Source organism: Leuresthes tenuis, unplaced genomic scaffold, assembly GCF_036924035.1.
Source record: "Leuresthes tenuis unplaced genomic scaffold, fLeuTen1.0.hap1 SCAF_8, whole genome shotgun sequence".
NCBI classification, from domain to species: domain Eukaryota; kingdom Metazoa; phylum Chordata; class Actinopteri; order Atheriniformes; family Atherinopsidae; genus Leuresthes; species Leuresthes tenuis.
Window position 1 is genome coordinate 16,538,313 of NW_027325362.1, and position 20,984 is coordinate 16,559,296.

At 41.7% G+C, this 20,984-nt stretch overlaps 3 protein-coding genes across 8 annotated transcripts in view; 2 read left to right on the top strand and 1 right to left on the bottom strand.

Annotated features, from left to right (window-relative positions):
- Positions 1 to 251: 251 nt before the first annotated feature.
- On the top strand, positions 252 to 6,538 carry LOC140313150 (isoaspartyl peptidase/L-asparaginase). Of its 2 annotated transcripts, none has more exons than XM_072391137.1 (7): positions 252 to 538; positions 1,119 to 1,309; positions 2,807 to 2,949; positions 4,072 to 4,235; positions 4,627 to 4,745; positions 5,341 to 5,451; positions 5,665 to 6,538. In XM_072391137.1, exons 2-7 carry the CDS (start codon positions 1,123 to 1,125, stop codon positions 5,871 to 5,873), a joined length of 933 nt encoding a protein of 310 aa, XP_072247238.1. In that variant the 5' UTR covers positions 252 to 538; positions 1,119 to 1,122; the 3' UTR covers positions 5,874 to 6,538. The 2 variants fall into 2 exon arrangements, with proteins under 2 accessions (XP_072247238.1, XP_072247239.1); XM_072391138.1 differs by lacking the exon at positions 252 to 538 and adding an exon at positions 559 to 569.
- A 2,271-nt stretch (positions 6,539 to 8,809) lies between these two features.
- On the top strand, positions 8,810 to 19,438 carry phf3 (PHD finger protein 3). Of its 5 annotated transcripts, none has more exons than XM_072391142.1 (16): positions 8,810 to 8,925; positions 9,959 to 10,200; positions 10,744 to 10,863; positions 11,268 to 12,594; positions 12,754 to 13,030; positions 13,438 to 13,489; positions 13,934 to 14,054; positions 14,160 to 14,322; positions 14,415 to 14,531; positions 15,088 to 15,210; positions 15,306 to 15,450; positions 15,538 to 15,724; positions 15,827 to 15,974; positions 16,309 to 16,398; positions 16,526 to 16,721; positions 16,827 to 19,438. In XM_072391142.1, exons 2-16 carry the CDS (start codon positions 9,975 to 9,977, stop codon positions 18,524 to 18,526), a joined length of 4,992 nt encoding a protein of 1,663 aa, XP_072247243.1. In that variant the 5' UTR covers positions 8,810 to 8,925; positions 9,959 to 9,974; the 3' UTR covers positions 18,527 to 19,438. The 5 variants fall into 5 exon arrangements, with proteins under 5 accessions (XP_072247243.1, XP_072247244.1, XP_072247241.1 ...); XM_072391143.1 differs by having other exon boundaries at positions 9,963 to 10,200; XM_072391140.1 differs by lacking the exon at positions 8,810 to 8,925 and adding an exon at positions 8,943 to 9,228.
- eys (eyes shut homolog) overlaps positions 19,187 to 20,984 on the bottom strand; it is a 156,388-nt gene continuing 154,590 nt past the window's right edge. Inside the window, exon 50 of the mRNA XM_072391139.1 lies at positions 19,187 to 20,876. Coding sequence (XP_072247240.1) covers positions 19,678 to 20,876 — 1,199 coding nt within the window. The 3' untranslated portion in view covers positions 19,187 to 19,677. The remainder of the gene's footprint in view (positions 20,877 to 20,984) is intronic.

Genomic DNA, 20,984 nt, shown 5'->3' on the forward strand with positions numbered 1-20,984 from the left:
CTTGTGAAATCACGAGGAAAAACAATCGACAGAAGCAGCAGAAAGCACGCATTTGAGTGCAGCAGAAGTAGACGAGCAAAGCAGTGTGTAAATAATATATAACAGCCGAGTTTCTTCTTCTTTTTTAAAGTAATACTCCATGTGTAGTAAAATCGCACCAAGTGTTAAGTTTAAAGAGACAGGCTAACTTCAGTGAGGAAAACGATCGGACCACTCTGCACGTGTAAGAGAAGCACAGAGCGTGCGGATGATGACCGACTTTGTTTAACCCTTTGCTTCCATTGGACCTGCGTCTGAACTGAACTTGAATGCACGAGTGGGATCCTAAATTCAGCAAAACAGCCTTACAAAGATCTGCCTCGTACAACACTCCACCACTTGTCAACACGCATCGCGGCACTTCAAGAGGATTTCATTTTGAAAGGTTTTTGTCGGAAAATGAACACGAGACTTGACGTCAGTGTGTGCGCGTGTGTCACTACAAAGTCCTAAAAGTCACGTGGCATCTTCCCTGGAGGAAGTGTAGAAGTCATAAAAGGTAGGAAAGTCCAAACGTGTCAGTCCCAACGGTACGAGCAGCTAAAACAAACAAGCGTGGACAACTTTTTGTTTAACTTTCTAAAACAGCGTCATGCCAAAGCGAATCGCGACGGGGGAACGGATCTCAACACAACACCGGGTGTTATGATCAAGTGGTCGATTTAACGCGCGTGTAACCTGCGTGCGATTGCAGCAGGACATTCAAAAGCGGCTGCAGCCATAAAGTATTTAATCATGGATCGAGCACATTAACACCGTCCACGCACAGAAATTCATAATGAAAACCAAATTGGTTCGGTTACAGCGGGGCGAATGTGTTTTCATGGAAATTAGGTGGAAAATGAAAACCAAAGAATGATAATAGAAATAATTACTTTTAAATAGGACGTTTTTTTTTTTGTTTGTTTGTTTATTTAAAAAACAAGACCACTTACTACCACACAGGCCATTGAATGCAATGTAATGTATTGAATACAGCATGTCTTGGAGGAGGACACAATCATTCTTCTTTGCCCCCTCATTACATATCCCCTGCCTTAACTTGGGTAAGATTCCACTTTGTCTCCTTTTTACTGCAGGAACATGTCAGGAGTCGTGGTCGTGCATGGTGGGGCCTGGGCCATACCTGATGAGCTGGCCAAAGCTTCTGTTGATGGAGTGAAAACTGCTGCACGTGAGGGATCATCTGTGCTGAGAAGTGGAGGAAGTGCACTGGATGCTGTTGAGGCAGCTGTGAGGGCTTTGGAAGACAACACCGTGTTTAATGCAGGTATTCAAAGTTTTTGCTGTTTCATTCAGGCGAGTAATCACTGTAAATCTGCCATGATCCTGTCAACAGTTTGCCACAAACAACTTTCTGGGCGGGTCCACAGAGCAGCGAGACACTCAGCACTCTGTCGCCATCTGCTGGTGGTGTTACTCACTCCCACCCCGGCTCTTCAAAGTATCCTCCAGTGGCTGTTGGAGTTGGAGTGATTATGGCACACCACTCATACAAAATTGTTAGATATTTACAAATGACTGTACATAGACTGTTTGTTATCACCTGTCATCAATACCACAACACTCATTAGTGATTTGTAGCTCTTTTTTTGCATCCTTCCTAAGTCCAGGTGCCAGATGCATAAAACCGTGTTAACGCTCAAAGGCAGAAATGTGCATATGTATACTCTTCGCCAGATTTTTTTAAGCTGTGCGCGTGGTTCCCTTTAATGAGTCTCAATTGTTGAGAAAGTATATGCATGTGCTCAAACCTGATCCCATTTTTAGTCACTAACGGAAGCAGACACTTCCTCAATGAATTATTTCCATATCAAGATATAGTTTGCATCACTAAATAGGTAAACAGAACTAAATGGGTATGACAGTGACTGTAAAGAGGTTTTACTGAATATAAATCTAAGACGCTTATCAGTGACTCAGAGAAAAAGGAAATTAGTTTATTTAGTGGCCTCAGTTCTGTTATATGAATTTAAAAAAAAAGAAAAAATAACAAGTGATCAACTCAGTAAGTGCAGTAAATAAGATCCTGTAGAGGTAAAAAAAAATGGCTTATGGTGTGTTTGATGTCCTCCTAAACGACGCTGCACTATGGGTCGATCGATGAGACGATCAGCTGCCAGAAAATCAGAACAATGTTAGTTTACTTTTAAAAGTAAACTGAAAGCCGAGAAAAGTCTTCTGCTGCCATTACGCACGGCTGAGGTCATACAGTATATAGCAATCGCTATGAATAAGATTATATTATGAAAACAGACAATAAGAAGCAAAAGCAGAAAAAAACAATCCTATTGTATTAATCTGCGAAAAATTGTCAGTTTTGTTTTATGATATATTATGTATGTATATGTATGTATATTCTCACCACACGTTCTTTCTCATAAATACCAGTTTGTGAGATGGAAAAGGTTCTTTGTGTGTACACATCATTGATGCGTTTGGGCCCTGGGTTGACAAAGACAAACAGAAACATATGTGCAATACAGAGCCTTATGTTTGGCATTCCTGACTCATTTCACTCCACCGATTCAGGTTGATTTCGAACTGCAACCCACCTCCTACTTACCACATACATCCACTGAAAGAAGAAACTAGAAAAGAATTGTATATCATAAAGTCTTATGAGTGGAAAGCAGTCTACATATGTGATGAGTAAATCTGTATCAAGAACAGAGGAGCTTGACATCAGTGATGTATCATTCAAGAGGTCTGTGCTCTGATGATGTTTTTGACCAAATCATAAGACCAAAGTGTTGTTCTCTGTTAGGACACGGAGCAACACTGAACATTGATGGCGAAGTGGAGCTGGATGCCATCATCATGGATGGAAAAACACTTGCCACTGGTGCAGTCTCTTCAGTAAAGAACATTGCCAACCCTGTGTCACTGGCACGTGCAGTGATGGAGAAGGTCTTTTCTTCTTCTTCTTCTTCTTCTCTTTTGTTGTTGTTGTTCTTCTTATATATATATATAAAAAAAACCATTACAGTTAAATTCTGCTTAAGTCTTTCTTCAAAACTAAACGAAAACTACGAAAACTACGAATGGCTTAACATTCGAGTTTTGATACCGATTTGGATCGTCGTAATTACTATCATGGGTTATGTCGTGATGTTGCGTTGTGTCCCGTTATTCGAAAATCATTCAAAAAAGAATCTGACTTGTACTGTCTGTGAGCACGTCTGTAAGACGAGGAGATTTGTAAGGCTGTTCTAATTACGTGAGAAGTCAAACAAAAAAGCCTCCTGTGCTCGCTTCTCATCATGGTTTTGGTTGTTTTCCTTGTGCTTGTTTGTACTTCATTGTTTGGGATTTTAGGAGTCCATGTTCTGTGTTTGCTGGCTTTACTCCCAGTTTAATTAATACAGCTTTTCCTTTGTTTACTCTTCCTCCCCGTTCTTGTTTCACACCTGGGTTCAGTTAATGACTGCCACACACGTATGTTATGTCAGTCACCTTCCTCAGAACATACGCCTTCCAGTTTCCTTGGTTACGTGACTGATTTTTATTTATTTATTTTTTTTTTTTTTTCACCTCACAAAATGTCTATTTTTTTTTTGCATTGGAGCATAGCAATCACATGCATGAATGCATTTTTTTTTTTTAATCACAGCAAATTAAGTCTTCTGCCCAGGGTGGAGATATTTAGAAACTCCATTACAGTCTTGTTGTGTGGACAGGGTGGGGTGTATTAAAGTGGTTATCCCTGCAGAATAGTTAGGAAATTTTCTCTGTACATTGAGCGGAGATCACCAATCAGTGCCATCAGAAAAGTTGCACAGTGAACTATTGAGCAGACACGGGGAAAACACACCTGTTAGCAAACACCTTAGGATTTACAATTCAAGTGGGTTTTGATAATTAAAAAGTCAAGCCACTTATTACAACTTGTATCCTGTTACTTCTCATTGTGGAACCTTTATTTTTTTTTCTCGGTTAACTTTATTTTTTTGTGTGGACAGAGATTTTGTATGTGTGTATATATACATTTAAAAATTTTTGTTTCATGTTTGCTGCTGTGGAAAATCCCAGACTTCTCACGCCATGTTGACAGGCAGAGGCGCAAACCTGTTTGCAGAGAGCATTGGCGTCAGCACAGTTTCTGCAGATTCTCTCGTAACTGAGTACGAGAGGAAAGAATGGGAGCTGCGCAAGAAATATATGACTGGCGTTAGGGAAGATTTCAACCTTAAATGGTATGTATCTGCGGCGTTTGACTTGGTCTTGTCCCGACTGATTTTTGAGTCCCTTCGTGAATGTCGAGCATCTTTTCAACATGAATAACATAATGGGAAAACATCTTGAAAGAGACATCCTATAAAGCCCAGAACCTGCTTATCAAAGCATATGTATTTGTTCCAGTTTGAGGGATCTAAAAGACTTAGATCGGTCACAACAGTACAAAGGACAATACATTATCTTACTTTGACAAAGAGATACTGTACAGTACAGCAAAATATTCTTCCCTGTTTTAGTAAATTTTTTTAAAGTAATGTATGACACCATATAGACACCTCTTAATCAGCTAATCTAAACAGTGTCTTTCTCATCTTTCTCACTGCTTTTCTTTATCCTTTCTCATCCAAGGGCCCATGATACTGTCGGTGCAGTAGCTGTGGACTGTGCTGGGAATGTTGCATGTGCAACATCAACTGGAGGGATTAGGAATAAAATGGCCGGCAGAGTAGGAGACTCTCCGATCATTGGTATGACTTCATTAACACAAGACAAACCCTTTTTGAACGGTCATTAATACTTGTGTTTTTTTTTTCTTTTTTGTTTTGTTTATATATTTTGTCGAGTTTAACCACCAGAAACCTATTTCTAGACATGTTATATAAGCAGTAAATGCTACCATACAGATGGCATCTATTTCAGATCAGGTGTCGTTGATTTCAACAAGATGATGTCAAAGCACATTATGCACATATTACAACATCCTGCCTCTGTAGTAGAAGCGCTTAACTGGATTGTCAGCAGTCCAGACTTCTTAATCACTGGAAACAGCTGGCACATTAAGAAGGAAAAAAAGACAAGTTTGAACTGTTGAAAAGCAGTTTGTAACACAGTGGTAAATATGCCCAATATTTTGACACATTTCTGGAATCAATTTAAAACTGATACAATTTTCACAAAATATGATAGCATTTTTCAGCCTCAACTTTGATTTTCAAACAAATTTGATTTAAATGATTTGCATTTAGGTTACATTTACATTTTCCAGTCTCCAAACAGTTTGTTGTTAACATAATTCCTTTTTTTTTTTTTCAATTGTATTGTTTGTCTTGTTTGTTGTGTGAGGCTGCGGAGGATATGCAGACAACTTAAGTGGTGCGGTGTCATGTACTGGCCACGGAGAATCTATTCTTAAAGTCACGTTGGCGAGACTCATTCTTTTACATGTTGAACAAGGTATGGTATCACTCAGTCAAAAACCACACTTTACCTGGGCCTAATATCTGGAGTGACTTTTCTTTTTTGCTTGATCAGTAAAACACAGAACAGCGAGTCAGGCCTACGAATAACGTTCAAAGGGTTTTCGAATGCATGCTGTGGATTGACATGACCTCGCAGTGATTCCATAGATGTGGTTCATTAGGTCCTTATTTCCTCCTCTTGTTACAGGCAAGTCGATATCAGATGCCTCGCAGCTCTCTCTGCAGACCATGGGTGACCGTGTCCAGGGTGCGGGGGGGGCTATTGTAGTTTCTCCGTCAGGGCAGTGGTCCGCCACATTTACCACGGTGCGCATGGCTTGGGCTGCTGTGGAGCGTGATGTGCTGTGGTTTGGATTAGATCCAAATGAAAAACAAGAAGAGATGTTGCACCTGTAACTGTTTCGCCCTGTTTTTATTTTTTAATTAGTCGCTGTCACCATTATGTTTCACATTACATCACTTAATATTTCCAGTATTTCAAGCCTGTTGTCTTCTAATTCCTTAGGGTTTAAATCACATGGTTTATACGAGGGAACATAATACACGAGTAACATCTTCTTTTGTGAGACGTGTAGTATCATTTAAGCGTGCAGTGAAATTAAGATTTTTACAGTAAATGTCAGTTTAAATTATATGTTAGGAAGCAGTCTGCATATGTGAATAGTTGTATTTTAAAATTTCCATTTTAAACCTTTTTCTTTAAAAGGGTCTTGTGGTCGCAAGTCTCTCTTAGAAATAACAGTTTGTCTTAAAAGACAAGATCAGAGATAGATTATGTTCAATCATGATAGTATCAAAGTAATAAAAAAATGAATGAAATTCTTTAGATTTGCCTGTCTGGATTGTCAGTTTTCACAAATGTTTACTGTGATTGTCTGTAGTCGGTTCTGATTGTATTGCAATGTTTTCAGTGACCTGGTTTTAGAAGCACTGTTCATTGTGCCAGTAAATGATCATTGATATAAAACCAACCTTCATCAGTTAAGTTGCTCAAATTCTAGTAATTAGAATATTCAGTAAAACCATCTGTGTAAAATGAACTAATTAATAAAAATTTATATTTCCACCAGTAAAGGTCTGTCTTTTACATATGTTGTAAAATTAACTGTTGGGGGGGGGGTTGTTAACAATAGCCTCATTCATAAGCTTCCACTTCATTGTCCCAACAGGCTGTTGGCCTTGCCTCATCCTTTGAAACAATGGCTGCTCACAGACATTGTATTCAAACTTGAATTAATATTGGGAACCGTATAAACAGTTAGTCTCCTAAGGGACTGATCATAATGCTTTTCAGTGCTTCATTTAAAACCTGGAGAGGACTGAAATGTTTTATAGCAGCTAAACAATACCCCTGACAGCAATATCTACATTGACTGGACATAAGTTTGTATTCATTTATTTTCCAGTGGATGAATGGATGGACCAGCGTATTGATAGATAAATACTTTAGCAATTCCTGAGTAACATCTTTGCTGGCAGTGGATTACAAATACCCAAGTCTCACTGGGACATATCCTGACAAATGTGGACAATACCGACAAAGAAAGCCCCCCCTTTTAGGTAAATATAACCTCAGATGAAGAGCAACACATGTATTACTTCACTGTCAAAAACAGTGAAAATGCAGAAGCAGTATCTAAAAATAAAGTACATCCCATGACTCAATAGCTTGTACAACGACCTTTAAAAAAATGAAGTCTTTCTCTGTATGGCATTATCACTCATTATCATGATCTCTCACCTCATTGTGTTTACAATGTTGCATCAGTTCAAATGCTTCCAGGAACTCCTTAATGCACAGCTATCCTGAGGCCTCGCCCAGCATTTTGAATCAGGCTGAAGTCTGGAATTTTACAGTTGCATTGCAACATCTTTATTTAGTTTTTCAGCCATTCTGCTGTAGACTTGCTGGTGTGCTTTGGATCATTGTCTTACTTCATGACCCAATTTTTGTGGGACAGATGGCCTCACACTTGACTCTAGAATACTTGAGCATACAGACTCAGTAACTGCAATGTGCCCAGGTCCCGTGGCACAATGGCTTTGATATGATACGTTTGTGCCAATATACTGTGTTTGATTTTCTCCAATGTGGTGCTGTGTCTCATAACCAGCCATCTCCACTCTGTCTCATCTGTTTGAAGAACATTCTTCCAGAAGCCTTGTGGTTTGTTATGATTAAGCTTTGCAAATGTAAGGTTCTTTTAGGAGAGAAAAAACTTTTTTCCTGGCTATCCACACAAGCCATACTTGTTCAACCATTTTCTCATTGTACTGTTATGAACTTTAGCATTTGACATGCTAACTGAGGGCTGTAGATGTGGCTGAAATGTGGCTCTTGGCTTTTTTGCAATTTGTCTTGGCACATCTGACCTTGAGGTGTACTTGCTGATAGGTCTGCTCCTGGAAAGATTTGCAACTTTCTTGAATGTTTTCCACTTGTGAATAATCTTTGTCATTGTAGATTAATGGGAGTTCCAAGTTGTTCGGAAACAAATCTTATAAACTTTCCTAGACAGGCTGCTTTTAAGATGTTCCAGGTCAGTAAAAATGAAAAAAAGCTTTATGGATGTGATCACATTGGTGATGATCAATTACTCAAGTGCAATTGATTGACAGAACTGGGCTGCTGCACTCCCTCTTAAGTTTTAAGAAGAATATGGTTCTTGCATTTCATTTACTGTTTCTGAATTTTGGCTAAATTTTCATTATAAAGATAATTATGTGGTGGATATGCACTGTTGTTAATCTGAGACTACATGTTACTTACTTTAATACCTGGTAAAGACCAGATTATTGTTCTACTTTAAACCATGTCCCAAAAAAACAAAGAATTGAAAGAGGTTGTACTTTCTTTTTCACATGACTGTGGCTACTGGCCAAATAATCAGACTAGTAGCAGAACATAGGAGCAGAAGACAGCACTAATAATAGATGTGGAAATCCCTGTTGTCCATAGTAATCCATAGTAATAATGAGCAACTAATTTTAATTAAATCTTTTATTTTATAAAATGATGAGTTTTAGGTTTTCTTGTTATTTTGAACATAAGGACCACCATATATTTTTTTTTGTTTTTTGTTGGTATTATACTTTTTTCTAGCCTAAACTGTAACATTAAGTCACATGAAGTTTGACTGTGTCTTCTCTTTTTTTAAACGTGCCGAAAATATAAAATATGCATTATCAACGCGGTTTGCTCTTTAAACCTATCTCGACCTTAACGTCGACCAGTTGCAGTGAAAAGTCACGCCGTAAATCTGAGTTATAGTTGTAGTATCAGCTGCTATGTTACCCATAAACAGAAACCACGTGACAGGCAGCGCCGCCTGTCAGGGGCTTTGCAGCAGCGGGACGAATGACGGCCGAGTTAGAGGAAGTTACTTGGAGCAGTTGTGCTAGTATGTAACCTTACAAGAGTGGGCAAAAGAATCGCCATTAGATAAAGGTGAGAGTGCTATACATGGGCAGACAAATGTTTTTAAAGGTCTTATCTGCAAGTGTGGAAACATATGCACGTGGGTGTTCTCACCTAACGCCCGTTAGCAGCACTCGGGCCACAAACAAACTTGGTATCCAGGGCCTGTGCTAAAACCACGTAGCTAGCCCATCATAGTTAGCATTGAATTGTCTCACTAAATATTTACTTATATGTAGGACATGTTTAAAAATTTTGACACGGATGATCGTGGCAACAAATAGGGTTTTTGATAGCGATGACACAGTTTAAAAGAGCGCTTTACAATGTGTGGTAAGTTCTCAATAAGTTACCGTCCGCCTGCTACCGTACATGATGGCGTTCTGCAGCGGATTGTTGTTAGCGGTCCTGCATCGTTAGCATGCTAGCTAGCTAGCTAGCTAAGACCTCATTGGCAAAACATCGTCTAAAAGAACGCTGCCTTCTAGTCTTACGTTATATGAGTGGATATTAAACGAACATCCATAGAGAGAAACATCGCACCACCAGACTCCTGGGGTGTTTTTATGTTTAATTTGATTTTTTTTCAGCTAATTTGGGCTTGTTTTACACTGTTCGTTGCGGTACTTGATTCATATACATTATGAACGACATTCTACCACCTTCCCCTTTAGCACATTTTCCAAATTCGCTACCGAAGTAGTTAACTCAGATGTCGAAACGTTCCCGAAATAATTCGACGGGTGTTATTAATTTCTGCTTTGTAAACACGAACCACTCAACGGAAATGGTCAATATGTTAGCGACGTTGATTTAACGTAGCAGGACAGCCAACCAACAGATGGAGGCAACCCAGAAGACGACTTTGAATTTACCAAGCGTTCACTTTTGTTCCCTCCTCATTTTAGATCATAATCCAAACCCTTATTTCATATGCCCTGTGTTTGAATACTGGTTGTGATGCTTGATCACTACTTTGAAGCAGTATGACCAGCTTTCTTGCATTAAAACTGGCTTATCTGATATGCTGTTACACCATTCTGTCTGTGTTGTTTTCATTCAGGAAGGCAGAAGCATTCATGGATATTGTGGACACCTTTAATCATTTAATACCAAGTGACCAGCTGGATGACTCCCTTATAATAGGTCAGAATTTGGAATGTGAAGCCAGTAATGAATTTGGGACAGGACTCGGACCGGAAGATTCACTGAAGAACATGCTCAGCGACAAAGATCCCATGTTTGGATGTGCAAGCACTCTACTGGACAATGAAGACTCTGCTATTCAGATCGCTGGTTCGGCAAGTATGTCCATCAACAAAAGAGTGAGCAAAAATGCCTGGGTGTAGAGGTGTGTTAATTTGTGAATAAAAGCTAACTAGCCCTAGCAGTTGACTGGGGGGAAAAAAAGTGTTGGGAAATTTTTGGATATCCAGTAATAGCTTACTGATATAATTTATTTGTAGAGCTTTTGTGTGCTGGCATTGCTCGGTTGAATTTTAACTCACTTGGCAGGTCTCCTCATACTGAAGCATGCTGGGGAAATTCACGTTGTTAACAGCTGTGTGCTCTGAAACCCAGTTGTGTCAATGTCAGAACTATCAAATGTTGCATTTAAAAGACCTTACGGTTTTATTTTGTTCCATTTCTTCTTCTTCTTCTTTTTTTTTTTTGTTAAACTTTTTATCATCAAAATGAATGAATGTTATTTTAAATGTGCCAATCACACAAAAGTCTGTGGGCTGTTACTAATCTTCGACTACTGTTTCACATCGCGCGGTTGTAGATTATGTTTATCCTGCTTTGTCACAAAGGGGAAACAACTTGTTTTTTTTTTGGCTTTTGCAGGTCCAGATAGTGGTGCAGCACACGCAGGCCTCTCCACTGAACTGAGAACTGCAGAGACCTCCTCGCAAGTTAAGCAACTCATTGGAAAGCAGAATAAACGTTCAGGCAGTTTAGAATACAGTAAGTGGGTGTTAATCTAATATTCATTGTGGCTGTCGATGTTACCACAATATTGATGAGCTGTATTTAATTTTAATGCTCTTAAAATAGTGCCAGAGCAAGTGAATGTATTTAACAGGTCCGCGCTACATTTTAGCTGATGGTGCTAATACACCACAGCAGTGTTTGTATGTAATAACCTGCTCACCCCTGAGACCTGATTCTTAAAGGGCCATGCTTGCCCAATAATGATAGGATATTTATATGGAATATATGCGAGTCAAATTTCAGCAGATTACAAAAGAAACAAATGTGGAATTGATTTGCAATTGACTACAAGTTTTACTCACTTGACAGCCCCGATATATTAAATGAACTCATGTTGTGGTGTTAAAGATTGTTCTTGTTTTGCTTTTACTAAACAGAATATACAGGCGACCAGCGGCCCAACATGTCCACCAACAGTTTAATCCGAGGACGACCGGGAAGGAGACCAGCTAACAGGCTCAGCAGGTCATTTCTTATTGAGAAAGGCATTAAAGGTGGGCAGCTGAAGAAAGAATTGACTCTGGGCGGGCGTATTAACGTTAATGATCTCGAAGCTGGTTTGTGGCTGAACCCTTCAGTTGTACTGAGACGACTTACGGTCACAATCGGAGGATTTAAGATTGAGTTGCTCCCAGGACCTTCTTACACTCATAGTGTTCATACAAGCCAGGCGGAAGGCTTTGACAACAGTTTTTCTTATGGTGGCGATGTTGGTTTGGCCATCTTGCCAGATGAGGCTGTCAGCGTAGAAAATCCCATACCAGGCAACGCGGCAGAGATGGATGTAACTGAGAAGAGCTCTGCTGATGATGCAGCCCTTGGGCTGGGCCCATATGTGAACCCTAATGATGTGCAGACCTCCAATGGGACATTAATGGAGAGCCCCTGCACGCAAGAGGCAAAACACAATGATCAGATTGTTTCGGAACAACAAAAGACAGTCAGTGAAGGAAAAGACTGTGTCCAATATTCGCAAAGCAGTGAGGATACCTCTGCTACTGTTAGTAATAAGACTGATGGCAAAGAAAAGCAACAAACTGCAGCCAAAACACCGCTCAAGTCTAAACAAGGAGTGACATCGAACAAGAGCAAGGACTTAGTTTCATGTAAACAAGGCAACGTGATTAAGGACCATAAAATATCCCAAAACAAGCCAGCCAAAGTTATCCATAGAGGAGACCTGCACAAAATGAAACCACTAAAGGATAAACAAGATGTTTCACCCTTGAAAAGGCCTGCAGAAAACAGTCAAAGTGAGCCTACTGCCAAAGTACAAAAGGTGCACGGCACAGGGGACGTTAAAGTGAAGCCAAAATCACCAAGTACACCAAGCTCTGCGGCAAAGAGGGTTCCGTCTCCTGGCAACCGTGCTTGCGATCAGCAGGGACCAGCCAAACAAAACAATCCTCATCACGGCTCCAAAGTTGAACCTGCTCTCCAGGCACACAGTCATCCTAGTAATTCTTTAAAGATCCCTCAAGAGGGAGGGCAGGAAAAGTTCAAAGTGAAAAAAACAGACAAGATTCTCCAAAAACAGAAAAGCAAAAATACCCGAAGCATCTCTGTGGATGAGCCACAGCTCTTTATTCCAGACAACGCTCCCGCTGTCAAGAAAGAAACTGTCGAGGAGCAACCTGCTAACAGCGAGAGCGTGTGGGATGGAAACAACTGTTGTGGCCTCTGCAAAAAGCACCACAATAACATGTGAGTCTTACTCTGCACTTACACCTATAGAAGTACTGTCCAATATTAAAGTGTTTACACATTGAGCAGCCATTTTGCAAAAATGTGTATGATATGTGTTTCTGTCCATAAAACACTCAAGTGTAACACACGTTTTTATAATGGCCATTCTTTGTCTAGGTTCATGGTAGGATGTGGTCGCTGTGACGACTGGTTCCACGGTGACTGCGTTGGTCTCGATCTGGCCAAAGTACGTGAAATGGAGGAGGAGGACCAGATGTATGTGTGCTTGAAATGCTGCGAGGAGGAGAGCAAGAAGGTGGAGCCTGAGCCCCCGGCTGCCATCAAGCCCGAAGTTCCCGAAAAGACCGAGGTGCAGGATCACAAGCTGCCTCCCAAGCACCGTCCAGGATCCTCCCAGACACTCACCTCAGGTGGGGTCAGACCAGTAAGAAACGTAAGTGGGGCTTCCGTGAAATCCTAATACATGTTTGGCTGCACGTCAGATGCGTTTCAGTCTTTGACAAAGAAGACGCTGTTATTTGTCCCCCCAGCTAATTCATCCTCTGATATTAATCAAAGCCAGTGTTAGCACTTTGCAATGGTTTGTTCTCTTTTTGCTTTTCCCCTGGCTGAACTGGAGGTGTGCACATGGGTGTGTGTGTGGTTAACACGAGGCACTCGTACCACTTCTCACCCATAAAAATCCCATCGCGTCAGAGCGCCACTGAAATTGTTTGTGGGAATTATGTTTTAATTGTTCTTTCGAAAGGTAATTAGTCATTTCCTGTCTGGAATGTTTGTAAAATGAATAACACGCTTCGTGGACTTTGTTTTTTTTTCTTCTTTTTTTTTCTTTTACAGGATCCAGAAAGGAGGCATTCAACAGATGTCAAAGAACAAGGCCATAGAACAGGTACTTTCACCAGCTGTGAAGGTGAAAAGCAGGTTGTTTCTGTCCTGTTTGTTGCACCATGTTGGGCTCCGTGCCAGTCTGGTTTCACTTGGTTCACGATTCAGTATCCTCACATTAGTGTAAGCAAGGCTCTAAAGACAAGTCGTACGACATGAATCTGCAGCACACTGTTTTATTTTAACACACCAGTTTATTTATATACTCGACATTTTTAATACAGCCAGTTCAGAGGAGACCTAATGTATTTCACCATAAATGGCTAGAAGAAGCTGCAAATCTTTTTTGTTTCATCCATCATTTGCCTGCTTTTCTTTTTATTGATTAAATCTAAAAGAGAGGGAATCGCTCATTGTCCCGTCTTAGATGCTGGCCGGTGGCTGAAGTTATGCGTTCCGTTATATTTCCCTCACCCGCTCAGTAGATATTATTGTTCCATCCTCACAGGTATTCATGCAAAACATGAGACTAAAAGTAAGGCTCAATCTTTGGCTTCAAAGAAACCCGTGTCTGTGGAGGCAATCAGACGAAATGTGCGGGATTCTCTCAAAGAAATTCTCATACAGAGGTCAGTATTAATGATTGCGTGGACAATACTATAGACTGCATTCTTTAAAAAAAAAAAAAAAAAAAAGGCTGCAAGGCTAAACATGTGATGCTTTCTCCATTTTAGGCTGAAGGAGTCTGATTTGAAGTCTGATATCTCAGTGGAGAGGGCCTCTGAACTTGCCAAGAAGACAGAGAGAGAACTGTTTCATCTGTATAAAGACACTGACAACAAATACAAGAACAAATACAGAAGCTTAATGTTTAACCTTAAAGACACCAAAAACAATGTAAGTATCTCTTCATATCCAGCCCGATCCAAATAGTCGCAGCTTTTACTGTAACCGTTTTGTTTGCTGGGTTTCTGTGCGTTTCTCCTCAGGTCCTATTTAAGAGAGTTCTCAAAGGGGAAATTTCTCCCGGTAATCTAATTCGCATGAGTCCCGAGGAGCTGGCCTCTAAAGAGTTGGCTGCCTGGCGACAGAGAGAAAACAGACATGTAAGTGATGTTCAGAGCTCTCGTGAAATGCGCCAGTTGCCACTAGAAATGTACAATATCTAAGAGAAAAAAAAAAAACCATTAACGGAGGAGGCAGCCCCCTTCCCAAACAATCCCAGGCTGCCTGATTGATTCGCTTCAATGGCCTAATCAGACTCTGCTGACTCTCATCAGCTTAGGAAATTAGAAACTTTATTGAGTGTTTAATTGGACAAAAAAAAAAAACAAGTGTATGCCCCCCGAGTGCGAGACATGTTTTTTTTGTCATTTTCGTGGGGTTTTCCAGTCTTCCGATCATAAAATACACCTGTGAAGCTATTTCATTTATTTTTTTTAATCTTTTTGTTGTGCAGCACGGATCGCGTAAAAACTATAAATACTTTTAAGCCTTTGTGGTTTGAGATATTGAAGTTCGGCGTGGCAACTCGCAAGTCAACAGATAATTCTCAAATTGTTTGTTTATTAGGTTTTTTCCCCCCCTCTGAAGACGGCTGCATTTTGGAACGTGACAATCCGAGTTGCCCTTCAAAAAGTAATACATCTCTGATTCTTACAGACAATTGAGATGATTGAAAAAGAGCAGAGAGAGGTGGAGAGAAGACCCATCACCAAAATCACTCACAAAGGTGAAATTGAGATTGAGAGCCAGGAACCAGTGAAAGCACCGGAGCCCACAGAGGTAAGATTGAGAGCAAATATTCTCCTGCTCAACGAACATAAGTAAGAGTGTCTTAGGGAGACTACACGAACCTCTCTGTTTATCCTCTTTTTAAGCCCGAGTCTCCTCCCAAAGTGACCGAAGTCTCAGCAGAACCTCCAATAACCCCAGAGAAGAAAGCGGAGAGCATCAAGGCTGAGAAGGACACCACGAGCCAGCACAAGTCTCACCTGTTTGACCTCCACTGTAAAATCTGCACTGGTAAGCCCCAGCACGAGGAGACAAACTCTTAGCGAAGAAGCCCCCCCCCCCTACGAACCCGTGACACCTTTTATGTTCTCGTATTAGGTCGCATGGCGCCCCCCGTGGAAGAGGCGCCAACAAAAGTGGTCAAAGTTGCCACCACCGTGGTTCGGAGGCAGTCGGCCAAAACGGACGAGACAAAGAGCACAACGCCGCCTGCGGTGGACGATGACCTGCACCTCACGGTGTTAGAGGAGAGCTTCCGAAGCGCCCAGCCCGGCTTTGAAGCACGGTATTCTGATTTGTCAGAAAGTCTGTGTGACTCTCCTGCACAACTTTTTTCTTTTTTTTTTTTCTAATGCCTTTTCACCGTTTTTTTTTATTTTTGCTGCAGGGCGGATCATGCCACCAGCAGAGAAGAAGAGGCCATTTTCCTTTCCAATTTGAAATCCCTGTGGCGGGGATTTATCCATATGCACGCCGTGGCAAAACTTGTTACAAAAGCTTTCCCTGTATCAGGCATTTTGGACAACTTGACTGAGGTAAAGTGGACAAAGAAAAAAAAAAAAAAAAACATTTGAGTGACTGTTGCTAAGTGTTGTAGACAGTAAATATTGTCATTGATGGATCCTTGGCGCAGACAGCTGCAAACAAAACCTACGTTTGGAGCCGTGTGCCCTTTACTAAGAGGCTATTCTTTGTATACAGTTGTAACATATCACTAAGGTTCATAGACAGAAAGAGCTTAAGAGTTACAGCTATCATTTATTGGCAAATGTTCTGTTAAAATAGTAAAAATGATAACTTCTTACAAGGGAAAAAAAAAATGTTCCACAAGCTGACAGATGCTACAGACTCATTTTATATTTTTAACAGGACCTTCCAGACAGCATCCAGGTTGGAGGGAGAATAAGTCCTCAGACTGTGTGGGACTACTTGGAAAAGATTCGAGCAACCGGAACAAAAGTGAGTTTTTGGCAGCATTTTTCTTGGGAATATGATCAAACCTGTAAGAGTTAAGCACTCGTTAAGCAGCTGAACACTAAACTTCACTGTAGATTTCACTGACAAAAGGTTTTTCGTTTTATTAAAGGAGGTGTGCCTGGTTCGCTTCTCCCCTGAGACGGAAGAAGACGAGATCTCCTACACTCTTCTTTATGCCTACTTCAGCAGTCGCAGGCGTTTCGGGGTGGTGTCCAACAACCTAAAACAAGTGAAGGACATGTATCTTGTTCCTTTGGGTGCCACGGAAAAAGTTCCCCATCAGCTAGTTCCCTTTGACGGGCCAGGTAACCTGAGGAGGAAACCTTTTCTCTCTGTCATAATTATTTGCTTTCGGTAAATCGTGAGCTCTCCAACTTAATTCTTTTTTTTTTTTTTTTTTAACTCGACAGGTTTAGAAAACAACCGTGCCAACCTTCTCCTTGGACTCATTATTCGGCAGAGACCAAAAAGAGACTTTCTTCCTGTAGACATGAATGAATCGGCAAGGATTGTTCCTGAAATTAAGCCAGCCACCAATTCTACGAAAGTTACCACAGCACCCGAAGAAGATGAGAAATTGTTCCTGTCTACTTTGACACCTACGCACAAAAAGGAGACAAATAAACCACTCGACACAACTGAAGGCGAGCCAGTTGCAGAGTCTTTTGAAGAACCATCTGCGACAGAGGAGCCCGGCAACCAGGAACCGCAAAAACCACTTCGCTTTCTTCCAGGCGTGTTGGTGGGCTGGGGAGGAGAATTACCGCCGCTGCCGGATTTTGGAGATAAACCTGCGACAACAGGACATCCCACCCTGAAGAGCCAGCCTGCCCCCAAAGCGGATGCACCAGCGGGTAACTCAAAAAGTCCCACAGCTGCTGCCCCTCGTTTCGTCATCAAGAAAAAAGAAGCAAAACCTGTTAAAGTTGAGTCGGAGCTATCCAGCCCAGCTGATGCATCTGCTTCAAAAAACTCCCCGGGAAAAGATGCAGCAGTAGCGGTCCATCACGCATCGGTCACACTGAAAGATAAGCCCCCAGATGTATCGACTGAAGCCTTCCTGGCAAGCCTGTCGGCAGCATCGAGTGGTGCTGAAACTGGAAGTGCCGCATGGACAAACAAAGGCTCCGCTGGCCTTTTGTCTGAAACCGAAAAAGGAGCATCTGTAGGGAATTCTTTGTTACAGTCAGAATCCCAGGCTGCTTCAGATCACACAAATAGCTCAAAAGCTCCTTTAAGTGGAATACTGAAAAAATCTTCAGCATATTCCGCTGTGAATGAAGATAAAACAATGGTGCTACTAAAGGATAAAGCCAGCCTCCCGGACTCTTCAGATACTAAAACGGTTCCTGTGTTGAACAGCGCCAGAAAGGACCCAGTGTTACCTTTTCACCAAGGATATTTACAGCTTTCTCAGGCCCGGCACAAGCTTGAAGAACAAAACCAAACTGCTTATCAGTCATTTCCCAGTAAAAAGATCGACCCTGGCATAAGTCAGCCTGGTGCTATATTAACTCAAACACCTCATCCCCCTCAAGTCCAAGGAACTCAAGTTCCATGTGACACAGAAGCGTCCGATTCCCAACAGGACTCTGTGAAGGCAGCCATCGTCCCGGCAAACAACAGTGCAGCACCTCTTCCCTCGCAGCAGCATCCTCAGGCCCCTGGCAGCTACGATTACACCCCGCTCCCTAACGCTCTGTGCACCCCCGACGCAGGGGATCAAAATGCTAGTATGCCGAAAGCCGAGGGTCACCCGGAGCCATCTGGCCCTCTACCATCGCTAGCCAAAGACTATAAACGTCCAGATGAGCGTTACAGTGACCCGTGGGAGAGGCCGCGGAACTCTGAAGAAAGAGATCACCACGGGAGGCACGGTCACCACCGGGAGTTCCACCACGGTAAAAAGAGCCGACACCACGACAGGGAAAGGGAGGAAAAGTACAGGGAGAGAAGCAGGCACCACGGACACCTGGACGACCGCCACGCTGAGAGGAGGAAAGAGAGGCACAGTGACGATTACAGCAGCCGTCACAAGGACCGACACAGGCATAGACGAGACTCTGATTATGAGAACGGACGGCGAAGCTCAAAAGACAGTTCGTCATAGCCTCATAATTATCTTCTTTTTTAAAAAAGCCCTTCAAGAGAGCGTTGGGGCTCTTAAAGACTTGTTCGTTACATGGTTGTTTCACACCACTCTTAATATACCGGATGCTGGTGGAGTTGTTTGGTTGTTTTTTTTCTTCTTCTTTTTTTAAAATCCCCGCCCAGTCTGCAGCTGTATGCCACGTCTCTCATAGAAGGTTTTTTTTCTGTTATCGACAGAACAGCCAAAATGAGATATCATTTCAACGGAATTATGGATACCATCAGTCAGTTTTTAATCAGACCAAGCAAGGCTCGATGTTGGAACGGTTTTAATGTATATATCCTGTTCATATTGAGCTGCTGTTCTGACCTCCAGCGGCCGGTTCTCCGGGTCACAAGCGGTGTGGACCATTAGGTGGAAGTTTGAAATTTAGCTGAGATTTTTTGACTTGAATGTAACACAGAAAATATTTAATTAAGGACAGATCCAAACAGCAGCTTCTTGTTGATTCTTCCCCCAATTTTAATTTCTTTTAAATTGCCCAGATATTTTATAAACTTTATGTTAAGAAAGTATGTACATTTTGGCTTGTAATATACTTTAGAGATGAAGTGTGCCTTTGCACTGTGTTTATGTACAGTTGATAATTAAACTAATTCTTTTTTCTTTTTTTTAAAAATTGTTGATTATACAAAATGTCTTGTATTTTTATTTTTTTTTTGTAAATGCGTTGAAGCAGAATTTTGCTGTTTTAGTCATTTTAGACGGCAAAGTTCTTCACAAGAGCGGAGGAGTCGGAGGGGAAGGACAGTTTTTGAGATACTTCGTACAGACCTTTTTGCAATATGTTCACGTCTTTACCGATGTGACGTGAATGTGACGAAACACTCAACTATTGCTATTAAAAAGAATACATGTTGATAAACATCACCAGTTTAAAGTTCTTATTTCAAACAGAGCCCTCGGTCTGAGTTGATTAAGGGCAGCTGGATCATAAAAAGGAAGCATCATCGCTGCGATTAAAAGAAAAAACAAGTTACTTGTAAAGTGTCCCAATATAAACTGAAACATGAATACTCCCAAATACTATACAAGGGTACCTAAAGGTAAGTTTCTAGCTGGTTGTCATAAAACATCAACTTTGGGAGTCATTTTCAGGTCTTTTCTTCTTAGTCATCACCCTTATAAATACTAAAACCCTCAGTACCTTTAAGAAATAGCACCGGTTTTGTGTCCCCAAACAAATGGATATTTCTGAGACTTCCTTCAAAGCCCTTTGAAAACACACCAGAGGTGACAACTGACACGTTTCTGTATAATTCGAACCCTCCGAAGTAAACCAGACCTCCATAGTTGAGGGCGACGTATCGCTCAAATGGGTCCACGTCTTCAAAAAGGATCCTCCTGCTGTTCAGGAACACCTGAATGATTGTGCCGTTGAGAGATAAGGACACGTTAAGCCATTTGTTGCAGCACAGATTGAGATTTGTTAAGGTGAACGGAAGGCAAAGTCTCTCGCCAAGATTGACCACGACCTTCAGATGGCCCCTCTCGAGTCCAACTGCGAGGTAGTCCTCATCTTCGTGCTCAGCCTTTCCCATCCACACGATCAAACCATCCCCGGAGTTGGCATGGACGCTGAAGAAAACCTGCGTGTATTTTAAATTTCTCATAGCGAATCTTGGGTCCCTGTATTTGACAAAAGAGTTTCCAACAAACCCAAAAGTGTCCGTGGATATTTCCGTGTCACAGTATGTCCCTCCCCATCCCAGAGGGCATATGCAGCTGTAAGAGGTGTCAGGAGATGGAGCACAAAGGGAGCCATGTCTGCAGAGGTGGTTTAAACAGCTCACAGACTGGTTACACACAGAGCCAGTCCATAAAGGTGGGCACATACATGCAAATGAGTCACTCCCTATTGCCCTGCAGCGGCCTCCATTTTGGCACACCTTGTACCCGCAGGCTGTCCCATCCCAGTCCCCAACGTTTGCTCCGCTAACAGCTCCCGTCTCTGTTAGCTCAAGTTCTTGATCATTGATTAGAAGTTCTCTCAGGCCACCAGTGAAGCTCATTGGCTCCCCTTCTGTTGCATCAGGGGAGACTAAGCTCAGAGTGGACACACCTCCGACAAAGATGTCTGTAGCAACGTCGAGAGTGGTCATTCCTTCGGTCACATTCTCTCTAACCTCCTCGTCATCAAGACGGAGGAAGCCTCGGAGACCAGTTCGGCCAGCTTTCACCGTGTGCCAGGTCCTGCTTTCCCCACGGAAGGTTACTTTCTCAGCCGACTGCAGGATGTGGGTGCCATCCCCAAGATTGTATCGCAATTGGACAAACCCGGATGTCAAGGAGAGACAGAAGAAATCTCCTGGAGCAAAGAAATGAAAAACAAATAATGAATTCGTATTTTTTTCTTCTTACACACTTCAGTTTATCTCATCTGGTATCTCTTTGGTGGAAGATGGGTCCAATAAAG

Excerpts from the sequence above, each read along its gene's own strand:
- LOC140313150 (XM_072391137.1), top strand. The coding sequence starts at position 1,123 with ATGTCAGGAGTCGTGGTCGTGCATGGTGGGGCCTGGGCCATACCTGAT. Across the intron at positions 2,950-4,071 it reads CACGTGCAGTGATGGAGAAG|ACTTCTCACGCCATGTTGAC; the intron begins GTCTTTTCTTCT and ends GGAAAATCCCAG. Across the intron at positions 4,746-5,340 it reads AGGAGACTCTCCGATCATTG|GCTGCGGAGGATATGCAGAC; the intron begins GTATGACTTCAT and ends TTGTTGTGTGAG.
- phf3 (XM_072391140.1), top strand. The coding sequence starts at position 9,194 with ATGACACAGTTTAAAAGAGCGCTTTACAATGTGTG. Across the intron at positions 15,451-15,537 it reads CCACTGTAAAATCTGCACTG|GTCGCATGGCGCCCCCCGTG; the intron begins GTAAGCCCCAGC and ends TTCTCGTATTAG. Across the intron at positions 15,975-16,308 it reads TTTTGGACAACTTGACTGAG|GACCTTCCAGACAGCATCCA; the intron begins GTAAAGTGGACA and ends TATTTTTAACAG.